At 41.0% G+C, this 17769-nt stretch overlaps 2 protein-coding genes across 2 annotated transcripts; one reads left to right on the forward strand and one right to left on the reverse strand.

Annotated features, from left to right (window-relative positions):
* Positions 1–647: 647 nt before the first annotated feature.
* rgs11 (regulator of G protein signaling 11) lies at positions 648–12227 on the reverse strand. Its single transcript, XM_020649119.3, has 17 exons — positions 12091–12227; positions 11655–11751; positions 11400–11450; positions 9687–9793; positions 9384–9435; positions 9026–9084; positions 8796–8872; positions 8628–8709; positions 5346–5414; positions 4302–4325; positions 4148–4209; positions 3746–3859; positions 3439–3554; positions 2503–2590; positions 2281–2419; positions 1438–1520; positions 648–1354 (listed from the first exon to the last, which is right to left on the reverse strand). The coding sequence occupies exons 1-17, from the start codon at positions 12151–12153 to the stop codon at positions 1216–1218; spliced, it is 1422 nt and encodes a 473-aa protein (XP_020504775.2). The 5' UTR covers positions 12154–12227; the 3' UTR covers positions 648–1215.
* An 818-nt stretch (positions 12228–13045) lies between these two features.
* Positions 13046–17769, forward strand: ints15 (integrator complex subunit 15). Its single transcript, XM_020659499.3, has 8 exons — positions 13046–13195; positions 13732–13932; positions 14036–14257; positions 15335–15500; positions 15648–15925; positions 16035–16272; positions 16898–16937; positions 17342–17769. Exons 2-8 carry the CDS (start codon positions 13738–13740, stop codon positions 17592–17594), a joined length of 1392 nt encoding a protein of 463 aa, XP_020515155.1. The 5' UTR covers positions 13046–13195; positions 13732–13737; the 3' UTR covers positions 17595–17769.

Consider the following 17769-nt stretch of genomic DNA (forward strand, 5'->3'; position numbering starts at 1 on the left):
AAAAATCCAAACTTATGTTGATATGCTTAGCACTTATTATGAACCTTTTCCAAGGTTAGTTCAAGAAGTTCTTGTGCTACTTGACAGCATACAGCCAGGAGAGGGAGCCAGTCAAAGAACCTGCAGCTATTACAGGATAGATGCAGGGATGCAGATGAATAAATAAAGCCCTGAGAGAAAATATGCAAGGAGATATTTTTACCTAAAGATGTGGAAGAGACAGAGAGCAGAGCAACAGATATATGGCTTTATAGGACACCTGAGCTGATGTTTTATACAAGTAGAAGATGATTTTATGCTTCAGAAAGCTGTTTTAGCATGAGTTACTGAAGGTCTGTAACCTTCTGTTACCAGTTCAAGTGATGATGAAATTTAAAAACTGAAAACCTTTTTTTTTCACAAGCCTTTGATCATTTGATTTCCTAAATTCTTAAACCCTCAGTGTGCATTCGGGGGTTCAATTAATATTGAAATAAACTATGAAAAAGATCTGTGGTTAAAAATAGACCCAAAGGCTACAAAGAGACGGAGCAGACAGAGAAGATACGAACAAGAAAACCAAAAAAGGAATATTAACCAGACCACGGATCCACATAGACTTAAGTTTTACTGCAACATGCAGAGCTTAACACACAAAAAACAAAACATTGAATGTTATTGTGACATTTTATTGGGATGAAAACATGCTCAAGCTAAAGTAACAGCAATCAAACTGTGGGGCTTTGACATGGAATGAAGAAACAAGCAAATATCACAAAAACTGAGGCAAAGTTTGACCACATACATATTTTACAACTCTATAGCTCTATAAACAACCTTTTAATAATTAGAGGAATCATAGTAGGCTTGGCTCAGTATAAAAAGCTATTGAGGGACACAGGAAGACTTTGGAGGCCATATCAAGAACAACAGGATAGACTTTATGGACTGAGATGGGATGTAGATGAAAGATAAATATGCAGCAGTAAAGGCTGTAACTGTAGCTCTAAAATCGTATTTCTCTCTGCTCATGCTCTAAAAATATGATGTGATGCTGCTGAAGTATGCATTAACACCTGTGCTCTTAGAGGAGGCTCTTACATTGAGGTCCTAGCTCTGGTAATGTTGCAGTGGTGAAAAAGGTAGCTTAACCTATAACTAAAAGTTGACCAGAACTCTCGCTATTGCGACCAGTTTTGACTGAATGAGTCTGTCCCATTTTGTTTGATCCCAGTATCAGACATGGGAGCCGCCTCCAGAGTTGGTACCTGCTTGGCCACCTCCCTTGGCGTGCCCGTCCTCCTCCACCCCATGAGTGACAACCTGAGCAGGGGAGGGGCTTGCGTGTCGCTGGCGTCTCATGAAGGGGAACACACTGAGCCGAAGGAGGGAAAATGAAGTGCAATTTTAGAGAAGGAATGTACTTAATTAGAGCTGGTAAATGGTGATAAATTGTACCTTTTCTTTGTCTCCTGGGGTACAATAGCTTTGGCCAGCATGTTCTTGTATAGGTCAGACTTCAGATATCTTGGGTAAGAGTCCTATTCACACAAGCACAATCACAAATGCATCAAAGAAAATCCAACCCACCCGTGGTGTTATTACCATCAGCTTAGCATAAAAGTTTAGTTTCTGGACCAGAAATAAAGAAAGTCTACATCTAACTAGCAGAGGATGTATGTTTTGACCAAATAAAGTGTATCGAGTTCCTTTTGTTGTTTTCATTTTGTGGCCCTAGGAACAGAAAAGTTGACATATGGTGTCCCTCAGGAGGCAATACATGGCCCACTGCTGTTTAGTTTATATTGCATACAGGGTATTAATAATATGGAACCGCATTATGCTGATGACACTGAATTATACCTATTGGCTCCTAGAAATCAAAACCCTGATTGAATCTATCAAATACATAAACAATTTAATGTCTATCAAAAGAGGAAAGAAAAATTATGTAGTTGGTGCTCTAATCGTCCCTGGAGGAATTACCCTGTTAATATTCTTGAGTCGGTTTTGTCTGAGCCGCATCACTATTATAAAAAACCTTTTTTATCATCTCAAAAGAAGGCTCTTGTGACTGGCTGGTAAACACTTCACCTGTTATTAGTTTGACAATGCCGACATCACTGGTCTGCTTTAAAAGACAATGGACAAACTAAAGCTAACACAAAATGCTGCAAATGGAGTCCTTACAAAGCACCACATCAGACATTAGGCACCATTCAAATTGGTCTCTTTAAAAGACTACTTAAGCCCCTCCCCCCCCCCCCCCCCCCGATCCTCTGTGGATCGAAGAGTTCCGACCTTCTTCATTAGAAAGTAGATGTGCATTTGTGCGTCGTCCATGACAAAACGATGAGGGCGTCTGATCCCTTCTAGAGTTTTATCCATCGTCTTGCTGTCGATGTTGACCCAACGGGCAGCTCCTGGAGCCAGGAAAGTCCTGATTCACACACACAGAAAGATGAGCTGTCATCTGATCGTACTCATAAGTGAGTGCATTTATGTGTGCGTAAGTACGCTTACTTGTAGATCTCTTCCACCTTCTCGATGATCTTGGAACTTTCTCCATGTCTGACGTCCTCACAGGCCTGCCAGAAACACAAGTTCTCCCCTGGAAGACAGGCAAATAACAAGGTATGAATGCAGGTGCATAAAACAAAAATGATGCACACTAGAAACTTTCTATTGTATGGCTGCCCTCTCTGGAAAACCTTACGCCGTGGCAGTAATTCACATGTCAGCAGGGATGACTTTCTGCATTGTGTCCTCAACCTTCGTCAGCTGTTCATGTCAGACTTGATCGCACCCTTCTCCTTTCTTAACTACAGTACTTTGTTCATCCTCACAGCTCACCGTGTAATTCAACTGATCTTCTTTGCCAATACATCCACAAATCGATTGTGGAAAAATATAAATTTAACAAAAATCCCTCCACATGTTAGGTTAGGGACTGTTCACCAACAAAATAGAATCATTGTTGAGTCCGATTGGACAGTTGATGGCGTATTTTAAGTATTCCTTCCTGCTGTTCATGAGATATCACAATTGCAATAATGGGACAGGAAAATGGTCTAAAGATTTTTTGGGGGGGATATTTTTTTAAACTTTAGGATATAAAATGTCTTCACTTCATAATATTGTCCCATTAAATATTTGTGAAAAGTTATGATTAGCTAGCATATTCATTCATGAGTACGTTTGTCCAGGGACCTTAATTATGGATGTTTGACCACTCAAGTCAGATCTGTTCATTGTTGTGACTTGGAGTATGTTTGTGTCTGATGTAAAAACATTCCTTGTACGTTTTTCAGATTTTTTTTAACGGTTTTGTTTTTATGTGCTGCCCTGTATATGGTTTTATAGTCTTATGTCACTTGTATTGTGTTTTTATGCTCTCGGTTCAAGGCAAATTCTCCTAGGGGCAACAAATGTTTGACAATGTGTGACACTTCTGCTTACCACTGAACTCTTTCTCCAGGTATGTCATGAACTCTTGCCTCCCCAAGGAGTCATTAAGAAGCTTCATGAAGCTGAAGCTCCACCGCTCCACTCGTAGACGTGTCGGTATAGTCACCCTGCTCACAGAAACACAACATCAACACAAACATCATCTAGGTACACAGACGCACAAATAACGAACTGCCGTGATAACTTTTAACGTACTGATAGTATGCCACAAAAGCTGAAAGTGGTTAAACTTTCACTAATTTAGTGGCTGCCGTTGTGAATTTGTTATGCGTGTGTTTGTATCGGTGTGTATTCTCACGTTTCGGTGTTCATTGTCCAGTGCGCTGTGTCGTCAGAGATCCACGGGTTGCTGGGAAGACAGCCTTGCATAATGGGGTCGTGGTTCAGGTATTGCTCGCTGTATTTCACAAAACTGTGTATCCACACACAAATGCAGAGGCATGCACACACATACACACAGTACTATTGTATTAGAGCTGCAGATCATAACAGTAAATGGCCAGTAATTCCAAGTTGCATCGGGAAGCATCCATTAGTGGCTCTTATAGTGGGAGCACTAAGCCTTGTGTGCATGTGAGTGAGTGTGTGTGTGTGTTCGTACAAAGACGTAGAGTTCAGTTAAGGCAGCATCAAGTCCATTAGTCCCCGTGTGCATGTGTGTGTGTGTCTGTATGTGTGCATTCATAGAAGTGACACATACCCTTCGAGGCAGATGGATGACTTTACACGATTTCTTCCAAGGGCCCTTTTACAAGTTTCAATCTATAAAGAAAGAAAGAAAAAAAAAACAGATGTAAACACACACAACGTTAGCTTTTATACAGTCTCTGACTTCAAATGGTAGTTATGCATACCTCACTTTTGTAGTAGTCGCTGTTCTAGTTCTGTGGAGAGAAACACAAAGGTATCACTTTAGGTCACACAATGACTGCATTACACATTCATACAGTTATATCAGTCACATAAGACATTCCCCACATGTCTGTGTGTTCACCTACACAAACAATGGCTTCAAATATTAAAGCAGGATGTATTCTGAACTGTGGGACAATATGTGCTTGTGATACAGCAAATAAGAGACCATCTCAAAAATATTTTTTTCTCAGGTTGAACTGTTTATGGGTTTGTGTTGGAATAAAATGAAAAACGCTCCAAACCTCCAGATAAAATATTTTCAAAAAATTACAACTGGTTGAGAAACCATAAAGATGCAGTGTGTTTCAGACTGAGAATAATACAACAAAAACAAGTTCTTAATCATTTTCAAACAACACAGCACTCATTTATAAACATGTGAAGAGTTCACAAATCAACATTTGGTGGTATAACTGATTTTGAATAAGAGCGTTCATGCTTCTTAACATACCCTCCACTAGTCGTTCACATTGCTTTCAGGTTGTAGGTTATGCTACTTTTGGTTTCTTCATTTTTTTAAGAGACAACTTGAAAAACTCTTCCTAAGTTAAAATGTTTATATTGCTTAAAAAGGAGAAGGAACTCGCAGTCGTACAAATATGCGATCCTCTGTTTTTCTTAACCAGTTTGCACTGGTCGCCTTTTTTCTGGAGATGTATATATTTCATAATCCCTGAAGATATATTTTTTTACAGCTTGTAAGAATGTTTTTGGCAATGACTCAAATATTGACCCTCCATGTGTAAATGATATTGCTGATCCTTCTGAATCAGCATTTACACTTGTAACAAAAATATTATTATACTGAAACTTAGCACATAAAGCACAGCTCACGTGTCCACTTACTTTGAAAAATCCCAGCAGCAAGAAATTTAAAAAAGGGAGAAAATATGGATTTAAGACATGTCATCGTATCATATTTATTTTTTAGAGAGGTAAGACCGATGAAAGAGAAAGTAAAGAAATGCGATGATGTCACTAACCAGAGTCACTCGTGAGCTGAAGTTATTTGGTCTCTCCAGACCCATGTCCAACACATTCTGTGCCCCAGGCTGAAAACAATACACACACATTAGTGCTCTTACAACTATAGCTACAGTGTGTTTGTCATTTAGGGTGTGAACATATTGTATATATATATAGATATAGTGTGTGTGTGTGTGTGTGTGTGTGTGTGTGTGTGTGTGTGTGTCTGCGTGCGTTTTAGTAAGCACTTATCCTTCCACTCCACTAGCTCTGGCTTTTATTCTCATGTTCCTTTCTTTTTCTCCATATCCATGTCCCTAATTCATAAGAGCAAGACAAGATGGAGTCCCTCCTCCAAACCCTCCCCTTCTCCTCCTTCTCCTCCATGTCCCTCTTCAGTACTGCTCCACTTCATCTTGTATTTCCTTCTTTTCCCATCATGCTCTCTCTCTCTTTCTCTCTTTCTAAGTATCAGATGGACTTGTAGTGTTAAGAGGCTACTAAAAAGGTGAAATGTGATATACATTTTCTCTCTGTTTCTCCTGCTCTCTATTTCTCTCTCCCTCTCTCTGTTTCTCTTTCTTTCTATTCATCTCTCCCTTTCTCTGTTTCTCTCTGTTTCTCTCTGTTTCTCTTTTTCTATTTCTCTCTCCCTCTCCCTATCTCTCTCTCCCCCTCTCTCTTGCTCACTCTTTCTCTCTCCCTCTCTCTTTTTCTCTTTCTCACTCTTTCTCTCTCCCTCTCTCTTTTTCTCTTGCTCACTCTTTCTCTCTCCCTCTCTCTTTTTCTCCTGCTCTCTCTTTCTCTCTCCCTCTCTGTTTCTCCTGCTCCCTCTCTCTCTCTCTCTCTCTCTCTGTGTTTCTCCTGCTCCCTCCCTCTCTTTCTCTCTCCCTCTCTGTTTCTCCTGCTCCCTCTCTCTCTTTCTCTCTCCCTCTCTGTTTCTCCTGCTCTCTGTTTCTCTCTCCCTCTCCGTTTCTCCTGCTCTCTCTTTCTCTCTCCCTCTCTCTGTTTCTCTTGCTCTCTCTCTCCCTCTCTCTGTTTTTTCTGTTGAAAGCTGCAGCTTTTACCAGATGGGTTGAATATTTCATGGAGGAGGCAGAAGGGACTGCGAGTGAACATTGGTGGGACATCTAAATGTTTTAAATACTGTTAAATATATTTCTGTAGTTTGTAACAGAGTTCAGAAAAGTATTGTTTAGCATAGCAAAACATGGTGTATATGTAGGAGCCAAGTTACATTCATACATGTTAAAGTACATAAATAAGCAGTCTGTCGTTTTGTTTGAAAGTTAATCTTTTATTTTAGGATTTCATTATAAGTTCAGGTATAAAATATGTTAAAAGTCACTTAAAAGTATTTTGATTGAATTCATGTGGATTTAAGATGGATGTTCTGTAAAGTTGAAAACAGTATGGTATTACTGTTAGAGCAGTGAGGTAGGTTACCGTCACTTTAAGAGAGAGAGAGAGCTCTTTAGTGCTGTGGGAGGGTAAGAAGTGATTCAGGCAGTTGAGGATCAATTAAGGATCGAGCCACATCGTTTCCTCACCATAGTGTAGTTTGTTAATTAGGAGAACTTGACTTTGAACATCCTGTAAGATTATTTAACAAAACTGTGGACTAAAGGAATTTGTTTTATCAGTTTTTTGGACGTTTTTTCCTCTTCAAGGGAACATACACGAGTAAATCCAAGGCCATTTGATCTTCAACCTACCACAGAGTAGTGTAGAGTAATGTGGTATGGTATTATATAGTATAGTTTAGTAATGTATAGTTTGCATCAAGGATATCAATTATCTCGAGGGATTAAAACAATAAACATACAAGTAAAATCAAGGCTGAAATATAAGCGACACCAACTTCTTCATACCGGGGTTGACAGCTGTCACGCTTACGTGCGAGCATATTTTAAAGTCCAGCCCTCACCAGTGTCTGTCAAGAAAAAAAGATGGCCCTTGTACAAATGTAGTTGATGACCCCTGCCCTACCCATTCCCTCCTGATGCAACCACCACTGTCTGACCCCACAGCCCCCTTGCTGACTGCACCCTACAGCACCCTCACATCCCCCTACAAACTCACTGCTCCTCCTACATCCACCACTACCAGCACACAGTCCCCCTGCTCAAACTTGCCCTTTCAACAGCCCAGAGGAACAGAGAACAGAGGGGGCTAAAAGTCAAAAAGGCTTGATTTGGATGGCATCAGCTCCAGGCTGCACAAATCCTGCGTAGACCAGTTTTGCTGGGTTATGGGGGACATTTTCAACATGAGCCTGAAGCTGGGGAGATTACCACAGCCTCGGAACACACCCTTACGCGGTACCGGAGCCCAAGACCTCACGACCCAATGACTTCAACCATTACAGGCTGGTGGTACTGACATCCAACCTGATGAAGACCCTGGAGATGTTGGTCCTTTACCATCTGCGCACCCTGGCGAGCTAATCAATGGACCCGCTGCAGTTTGCGTATCAGCCAAGGGGGAGTACAGAGAACTGAACCAGGATTTTGTGGATTGGTGCCAGTGGAACTGCCTCCACAACAAGGCAGGTAAAATCCAAGAACTGGTGCTGGATTTTCGCAGTCACAGTCATACCACACCCGTGAACATCCAAGGAGACTAAACTGACAACTTCAACACACTTTATGAGAACGGCCGGAGCAGACTCCATCTGCTGAGGAGATTCAGGTCCTTCAGAGTTCAGGAAACACTCGTGAGGACTATTTATGACTCTGTGGTGGCATCAGCCATCCTGTACAGAGTGGTCTGCTGGAGCATCATGGCTGCAAACAGGAACAGTCTGGACGAACTTGTGAAGCGTTGGGGACAGGTGAATGATGGCAAAGCTGTCCTCCTTCATGAAGAACATTTCACAACCCACTGCACGGTACAGTAACAGCACTGAGCAACTCCATCAGTGATAGGCTGTGCTACCTGTGTGTAAAGGAGGAAACCACAGGTCCTTCCTGCCTGCTGCAGTAAGACTCTTTAACCAAGTCTGCTCCCAGTAGATCATAATGACACACACAACCACTCCTGCAATATTATACTATTATCTATCATATTATAATACCCTTTCAGATACTGATGTGCAAGAATATAGAGAACTTACATGGGGTAATAAGATGTTCAACTTGTATGTGAACTGTGTACATGGTAGTTTATTTTCAGTATTCCTACGAATGTTCAAACTACTTTTCGTGTAGTACAGTATAATACAGTATAATACAGTATAATACAGTATAGCATAGTTTGCTAATATAATACAGACTAGAGCAGAGTTGTAGTGAACATACCTGGGCTCTGTTGATGAGCCAGTAGGCCTGCTCCTGACACTCAAGAACAATGCGGTCCGCCTTCCTCCTCTGTTTGGATGCTCTAAACATGAATCACACTGTAAGTTTGTGTGTGTGCGGAAGGATATGTGTGTGAGTTTGTGTGGCTGGATGTGTGTGCGAGTTCACCTGAGTTGCTCTCTGGCTTGCATCACCACAAAGTCCCAGGTGTGGTTGATCCTCTTGTGCAACACACTGTACCGCTCCTAAAAAGAGAGAGAGGGGAGGAAGGAAGAACACTGCGGTAAGAATTGAGAAAATGTAGAATAACGCCATGGGCCTGCACACTTACCACTGGGAAATTCATAACACATGTACACACTCACTCGCTCTTTATTTAGAAAGACACATTTGCTTACCTTTTCATATTCCATCAGTTCTCCTTGTTTTCTTATATTCTTTTTAGCCAAGTAGATTGCTAACAAGAAATAAGACGAAAAAATGTTTATTTTTAAAGATTTTAGCTCTAATCTGTGTCTTATTACCTAAAAGTCATTCTTACTCTTATCAGGACGATCGCAAGTACAGCTGTATTTTACGTAAAAGCTTCCTTGCTTAGAATTATAGATAGTTTGTCACATTTAATCATGTCACAAAAGATGGAAAGATGATGCCTAATCTTGAAATTGAATGGATATTACATAACAAGCCCTCTTTGTACTGAAATAGGCATGTTATTAACCTTCACCCTTCACTTTGTTGTTGGCATTGCCTTACCATAGTCCAGCTCTGAGGCAGGCCAGCGGGTACTAGTCCAGAAGTAAGGAGTCTGAGAAAAGCAGTTTTCATATTCAGTCATTAATGATATAAATTGATAGTGCTGCAGCAGCTGATGGAAAAGTGGCAGCAGAGTGGCAGATGGATGGGGGATTAGGGGGTGGGCTAATGGAGTGAGAGTGAGAAAGGGAGATGGACAGTGATAGAGAGAAAGTGACTAAAAGTCCAAAGTGTTTTTGTTTTTTAAATCCGAGAAGAGGGAGAGTGAGTAGAACGAGTGGATTTACTGCATGAGAAACTTACCTGGAAGCGGTAAGGCGACTCATCAGGCCTTAAAACAAGGGATCTGGGCTCCTTTAGGGGGTAAATATATCCGTATTTCACCAGCATGTTACCAATGTGAAGTGCCTCTGTTAAAAAACACACACAAGGATCAAACATTTAAGTTTAACAAGGTGGTTGTCAGGGCTGTAAAATTCAAGTTTAATCTGGATTTCTTATTCAAGCGAACAAAAGAACAAGGCTCCAGTAAACTGGTGTTTGATGTCATTAGTGCTCAAATGTCTTAAATGCAGCGAGAATGTGGCAACGTGTAGTCACAAGGATGACTATCCATGCAATGATTGTATAACATAATTTATAAGTCCAACTAAAGTTAACTTGTTCTCCTTTTCTCTCTTTTTCTACCCTTTCCCACTTCTGAGGCCCAGCAGCTGATGGAAGATGCCCATCCACCAATGACTCTGGCTCTGCTTGAGGTTTCTGCCTGCTAAAAGGATTTTTTTTTTTTACTTTGCCACTGTTTTCTCATGGTGGATTAATGATTGGGCTATGTAAATAATCTTGCAAGGGTTAGATGTGATATGTAAAGTTTAATAACTGAGCTTTTATTAGCCTTTTACTTTTTGATGCTTAAATGATCAAAAATGATTGGTTCATTATTTTATTTAAAGTACATTACCATTTAGCGATAACTGAGAAGAGCAGCATTATAAGACTGTGTAACCTTTGAAAAGCCAATTAAATGGGAGGAACAGTGTTTTCCATATATATATATATATATATATATATATATATATATATATATATATATATATACAGATGTTTTTGTCACACTTTTGTTGAGATATACTCAAAATAATAAATTATTACCTGGTAGGACAAAATGTAATTGGAAGATTTGAAAAAATAAACAAGTTATTCTTGATGGTTGACAAGTTACACTAAGCTATGCTGAGTTAGAAACATATGAATAAGGGTTTTATTTATGACTGTCCAAAGAAGAAGCTATTGGTTAGGGCTCTCATACCCGACAGGAAGAATAAGTAATATTTTGGCATCAGGGAATAAAATAAGTATAAAATACTGTGCACCAAAATGAGTCATACATTTTATTTAAAAAAAAAAAATGCACCCTGTCAGCAGTCGCTCTCAAAACAACACTTTGTTCCAGGGATGAAAGCATAATCAATCTTCAGTCCCTCCTCATTTGTTTAAGAGCCCTACTTTAATGACTGACAGCTTCCAAAAAAAGCTGTGCCATGCATTTTAATCAGCTCTTACCACACACACAATCTCTCGCCCTCTCTCTCTCTCTCTCTCTCTCCACCCCTCCCTGACTGACTTCTCTCCTTCCTCCTTTTAGTCTGCTCTGAGGCCACAGGGACCATCAGACTCCTTTTTTCCAACTTCTAATTCAAGTGCGGCAAAGTATCCTGAGGTGCTAAACTCCACAGGGACATTAATCAAACGCAGATCATCAGGTGAGTTAATCAAACTGGGATCCTCTGAGGCTGACCCCAGTTCTTGTTTACTGGAAACAGCATCCCCCATAATACACTCACAAACACATCACTACCACGTCAGCTCGAGAGAAAGCTCCATATCCTGGCAACACACTAGCAACCACACAACAAACCAGTCACACTGAGGAAGAGAATCACAGAAAATAGTCTCTCTCTCTCTCCCTCTCTCTCTCTCTCTACATGTAATTTATACATCGATAAAGCTGCTTACCCTCCTCCCCGATATTGTATTTCTGCATCAGCCAGTCAATTACATCCCGGCCTGAAGAAAAGAGAGCCAGAGTTAGAGAAGAGACAAGAAAAATAGACAAAGTTTTTCACTCTACTCTGCAAAGCACACAGTCTTCTCCCAAGTCCACTGCTGCATTATGCATGACCTCTGGGACTCAAACACTGGCTGCAAAGTGCAAGTCCACGCAGATGCTGATGCACACTGACATGCAGGCACACACACAAACACACACACCTGTCATGGCGTGTGGTATGACTGTAATAAGGAGCCTTTGGTTTCTCATCTTCATGCCCATGTCAGGGTCCTGCATGGCCACAATCACTTTCTCCATCTGTCAGAGAACACACACACACACACACACACACACACACACACACACACACACACACGCAAAAAGACATACATGAAGTCACACACAGAGATGCACACACCTGCTTGCAGACACACAGTAAAAAAAAAAAAAAAACACTTTAAACACACATACAAAGTCATACGTTCAAAAGAACAGGACAGATTTGAAAAATTCTTCCTTTTTATAACTTGATTTATCCTGGGTTGTGTTCATGTGTGTTTATTTTTCGGAATCATGCTCACATCTTCAATATAATATGTCACACAATATATATTTAAAAAAAAAAAGAAGAAATGAGGCAGAGTGAGTCAGTATTACCTTTCGAAAGCACGCCATTTGCTCCCGGTTCCAGCCCTCTTTAGCCAGGGTGTTGATGGTCATCTTGCGGGCTGCTTGGAATCAGTCGGCGGGACGGCAGAAAGTGCAAGAGCGAAGTGCTGTCGGGAGCGCGCGACACTGAGTGCACCACTGTTTCCTTTTTTCTCCACGAGCCTAACAGGCGCGCGCCTAGATTATAAAGGATTACTGTGTCGAAAATATGAAAAATATAGCCTACTAAAAATATTGTAAATCACAAAAATATAGCTTTGCAACAGTATGCAATATTTGATAAGGTCTATATTATTTGGGTCCGTTTGTTATATAACAAAAAGTTGTTATAAGGTTAAAAGGTTATAACATGATGACTTGACAAGTCAAGGGGTGCTCTCCTGGCCGCATAGTAAACTCCACGTAACAGGACTGTAATTGGCACAAATAAGCATCCTAAGGAAAATTCATATTAAAAACAGGGATTGCACATTGAATATTTATATGCTACCTACAAATGATATTCAATATATTGTTAGGCCTTAAGGAATGGACAACGTGGTTTTCTTATCACCTAAACTCAGGCTACTTTTGTATATAGTTTATTGCAATATAATATAAATAATAGCATATTAAATAATATAACATCATGTAAATAATATATATCATATCATATACACAAACATGGGTCCCTGTGGGGAAAAAAAGAGTTTATTTATATTAGGCCTATCAATTTCTCATGTAGAAAACGTCAATATAAAATGTAAATATACAGAGTCTGCACATTGAATTCTATTTAAAGCCAACAATATTTTTTTTATAGCAAGATAATGAATTGTGAGTTGACCATCAATGTTATTTATTTAGTTTTGAAAACCTTAAAATGTCATAATGGTTAAAATAACTTCCAGTAAAACTAAAGATGAATCTTTATCTTTGTTGACATTGGCCAAACAGCACATGCGCTGATTCCTCAGGAGAAGTCAATGGCAGGTGTTCTGTCCTTCACAAGGCTCCGTAGAAACACCGGAAGTGGTCCCGTTGTCGTTTGGAGATCTACTTGTCCTGTAACCAACTCATTTATTAAGAGTATCAAGAGCTCGTTTTTTAAGAGGTGAGAGCGTGATAAAACACGTGTTTTCTTTGAGTGTCCACTGTGATTATAAGTGACGCACATGAAAGTTGTAGTGAAGAAAAGTAAATAGTATTTTTAGCTAAGCTCGCTAACGCTAAGTGTGTCAGGATGGAGGAGACCGACTGAAGCTGCTCCACTTGAAAAGTGTTTAACCTGTGAGCCCATGAATAAAAAAGACTGAGATAAAGACATGTAACATTAAAGTTGGTCATGTGTATCGGTTTCCTATGCATTGCTGTTTTGCTTGATTCATAAACAGTGAAATATAAACAGAGGTGCTTTGTTTGCGTTTAGATGCATCTGAGCATCCTCATCAAAGCATTTTAAGACTCGTAAAGACAAACCTACTTCATTTTCCCATGCTGCATACAGTTTATTGATGAAAATGACATTTAATTCACCATTAAGACATTGTCGATCATCTTTATGAGACAGTTTTGAACACTACACATTCTCTTACAATGGAGTCCGTACATTTTTTTTTTTTTTGCAACCTTTGTTTTGGTCTGTGAAAGGTGGTGATGGGTGACATCCGTCAGTCGTTGCTGCCTCGCGATGTGCTCAGTGCAGCCAAGGAGCTGCTGTATCACCTGGACATCTACATCTGTAACCTGGTGCAGTCCGGGAGGCAGCCTCCTCAGGTCGACTCCAAAACCCTGGAGCTGGTGGAGGAGTTCATCCTGCATGCACCTAAAGACAGAAGCACTCCAGCCAGGGTAAGACATGACCCCCGACATGCGTTTCCACCGATAACACTGCATATGAACGCATCAAAGACAGCTCATAAATAGTATTTTCTTTTTTTCCCCCTTCTGTCAGAGGATGAGCGCTCTTCAGGAGCTCCAGCTGTTGGAGATCATGTGCAGCTGTTTCCAGGAGCAGAGCCGTGATACTGTCCGTCAGCTAATGTTCTCCGCCCTATTCAGTCTCCAAGGCAACCAGGCAGACGAGAGCCGGATGGCACTGTTGAGCAAGCTGGTCTCCATGGCAATCGCTGTGGGCAGGGTGCCTATCTTGGAATGTGCTGCTACCTGGTTACAGGTGAGGATTCTTACGAAAAACACACTTGATCTTCATTATTTTTTTATTTTTATACTGCTGAAGTTACAGGGACAGTGCACATTTCTTTATACACTTGCCTGTGGCAAAAGTCGCCACCTGGATTTAACTAAGCAAATAGGTAAGAGCCTCCCATTGGATAATAACTGCATGGGCGATTATGTTTCAGCTGGCAACAAGTTATTTAACCCCAACTGATGCAATGAGTAGCTTCTCATTTCTTAAACTACTATGTTGAAAGACCCATCCTGTGGTTGTCTGTTTGAGAAGGGTCAAATCATTGGCTTGCATCAAGCAGAGAAAACATCGAAGGAGATTGCAGAAACTACTAAAATTGGGTTAAAAAGCTGTCCAACACATTATTAAAAACTAGAAGGAAGATTTACCCTGTTCCAGAGTGATCAGGGTAAGAAGAGAGGCAGATGAAGTGATGCACCCCATCATGCCTAGTGCCTACTGTACAAGCCTGTGGGGGGCACTGCTATGATCTGGGGTTGCTGCAGTTGGTCAGGTCTAGGTTCAGCAACATTATGTGCCCAAAGAATGAGGTCAGCTGACTACCTGAATATACTGAATGACCAGGTTATTCCCTCAGTGGATTGTTTCTTCCCTGATGGCACGGGCATATTCCAAGATGACAATGCCAGGATTCATCGGGCTCAAATTGTGAAAGAGTGGTTCAGGGAGCATGAGACATCATTTTCACACATGGATTGGCCACCACAGAGTCCAGACCTTAACCCCATTGAGAATCTTTGGGATGTGCTGGAGAAGACTTTGCGCAGTGGACCGACTCTCCCATCATCAATACAAGATCTTGGTGAAAAATGAATGCAACGGTGGACGGAAATCAATCTTGTGACATTGCAGAAGCTTATCGAAACAATGCCACAGCGAATGCGTGGCGTAATCAAAGCTAAAGGCAATGTATTTATTCAGTTGAAGTCCGTGAGGTACTTTATGTGTGATATAAGCCTCTTAGTCCTTCTCTTGTGGAAACATGGTTTGTATTACAGATGTACTGATAATGTACCTTTTGATTATGTTTTTGTCTTGCAGAGAACCCACAGAGTGTACTGTGTGCGTTTGGCACAGGTACTTGTAGATGACTATTGTAGTTTGGTGCCAGGCTCAGTGCCCACCTTGCAGAACATTCACAGTGCAAGCCCACGCTTCTGCTGCCAGTTCATCACTGCAGTTACCACCCTCTATGACCTCACCTCAGGTACTTTGTTTCAAAAATACAGAATTAAATAATGATCCAAAACAAATGAATCTGTGCAAAAGGTCGGCTTAACTTCCAAAACATGTTCTTGAAATGTTTGGGAATCATTTGAACCATTATTGTCTGTGTGTGTGTGTTTGTTTTTAGAGGAGCTAACCCCTCCCCTAGAACTCCTCCAGATGATCGTGTCGTGGATCCAAGATGACCCTCGTCTGGTCCTCATCACTTTCCTGAACGCGCCCCTCTCTGGGAGCCAGCCAATCAGCTCACTGGATGTCACACCTTTAGGCGGCTTGATGCGCTGGTGCGTCAAAGCACCGCTGACATACAGGGAGGAAAAGAAGCCGGCGTTAACAAACGGCACCACTGAGAGCGAGCCGGAGGTGGGGCCTCTGTTCTCTGGGCTCCATCTGAGTGTCCTGCAGGTGTGTGGTTTTACGTAGAGATATAATATACATTTATATGTGAAAAACTTACAAAATTCTTACTTAAACAGTGAATATAATCAACCTGTTGTCCATCTACCACATTCAGGTCTTCATGCTTTTGCCCAGTATACTAAATGAGAAGGGGCTTTTCGGCCGCCTGGCACTGCTTCAGGTGGAGTCCCTGGCTGCTCTGACCTCAGACCTCTCCAGGCTGTTGGACCAGGCAGACAAACACACACACACATCATCCGCCGATACACACTCACTGTCCCAGCTGACCCTGGATCGGCTCGCACAAGCCCTGCAGGTGGCGATGGCCAATGGAGCGCTGCTCTGCTCGAGAGGTAAGATTGATTTCATACTGACATCTCTGACTCCCCTCTCACAAGTTGATTTATTGACCTTTATATGACCAGGTAGAGTCTTGGCATTCACCATGTTTTGAAAAGAAAGGTCTTCATATTTTCTATTATGTTGTAGACTAACATAAAACAAAAAGGCATTTTAACAGAATTTAACAGAATGATGGCTAGTCAGTATCTGTCAACTGCCCCGTTGACAGATACTACATTTTAAACATAATCTATCTGTACAGCATCCACATCCCTTGCCATATTTTTTTTTTTTTAGTTAAAATTGAGTTTCAGCCTAGTAGCATAATTTTTTAATATTGTTATTTTAATGTTTATTTGTATAGGGAAAAGGATGAACCAAGTAGGCAGTGGCCAAACTCAAGTGTCAGTACAAACAAACTAATACATAATACAAAATAGCTCAAGGGCTTCAAATATATTAGGAGATTGACACTGTAAAGAACATGAGCCTTCCCATAATCCTCAACAAAGACCTCATCTTATTAGATCGAAACCTGCAGTTGGTTATGATAGAAATAAACTACAAAGTCATATGTTTTGTCTGTTGATGCCGTGACGATCTTATTTTTTTCATGCTGCCTTGTCTCCTCCACAGAGGACCTGCGAGCCATCTGTTCCCGCCTTCCACACAACAAGTAAGAACCACTAACTGTACACTTGCTTTGTCACCAATCCCTCTGGTTTCTTGGTTTAAGCTACAAAACAATAGTTAAATAGTAGAATAGAGAATGATTTTTGTCATAAATAAAAAGGTCCGACTGGGAGGAACAAGCCAAGTTTGTGCCTTGGTTCATGGTCTGCATAACTCACAAGATCATTTAATATATATATTTTAAAATACTGATTTCAGTTATGTGATATAAGTTAAGGTCAAAGCATTAAAATGGTATTTGTAAGTCCATTTCAGGCTACTTAACCTTTGAAAATGCAGTTAAGAATTTCCTAGGTATTGGGTATGTGATAGCGTACTAAAGTTTAATTGTGGTTGTTGATTTCTCTTTTTTTCGCTGTGTCATTTTTTATGTATTTCTGTCTCCAGTTTGCTCCAGTTGGTGTTGTCAGGCCCGGTGATGTACTATAACAACATCCACACTCCTCCTCTGGCCTTCAGTCCCCACGCTGCTCACTCCCCAATCGCCTCCCACCCCACACATCCTCCACACCCTGCACACCCTCCACACCCTGTACTCCCTACACACACACCTCTAGCCCCCCATCCCTCCTCTCACGCTCAGTACCCCGCTCAGCCATTCATGACGGGGATGCCATTCCCCTTCAGACCCAGCCACTAAAACTGATCGTATCCAACATGTTTGCAGATGTGCGTGTGTGTGTGTGTATGAATGTTAGTTTTTGTCAGTTTGTTGGCCTGCTTGAACAAATGGTTGTTGAGTTGAAGCAAATTTTCTGTTGCTAAAATAGTTTTTGAGGCCAACATGTTTGTCCAATAAATATTTTTTTACCTCA

This window comes from Labrus bergylta, chromosome 4 (genome assembly GCF_963930695.1).
Source record: "Labrus bergylta chromosome 4, fLabBer1.1, whole genome shotgun sequence".
Taxonomy (NCBI): Eukaryota; Metazoa; Chordata; class Actinopteri; order Labriformes; family Labridae; genus Labrus; species Labrus bergylta.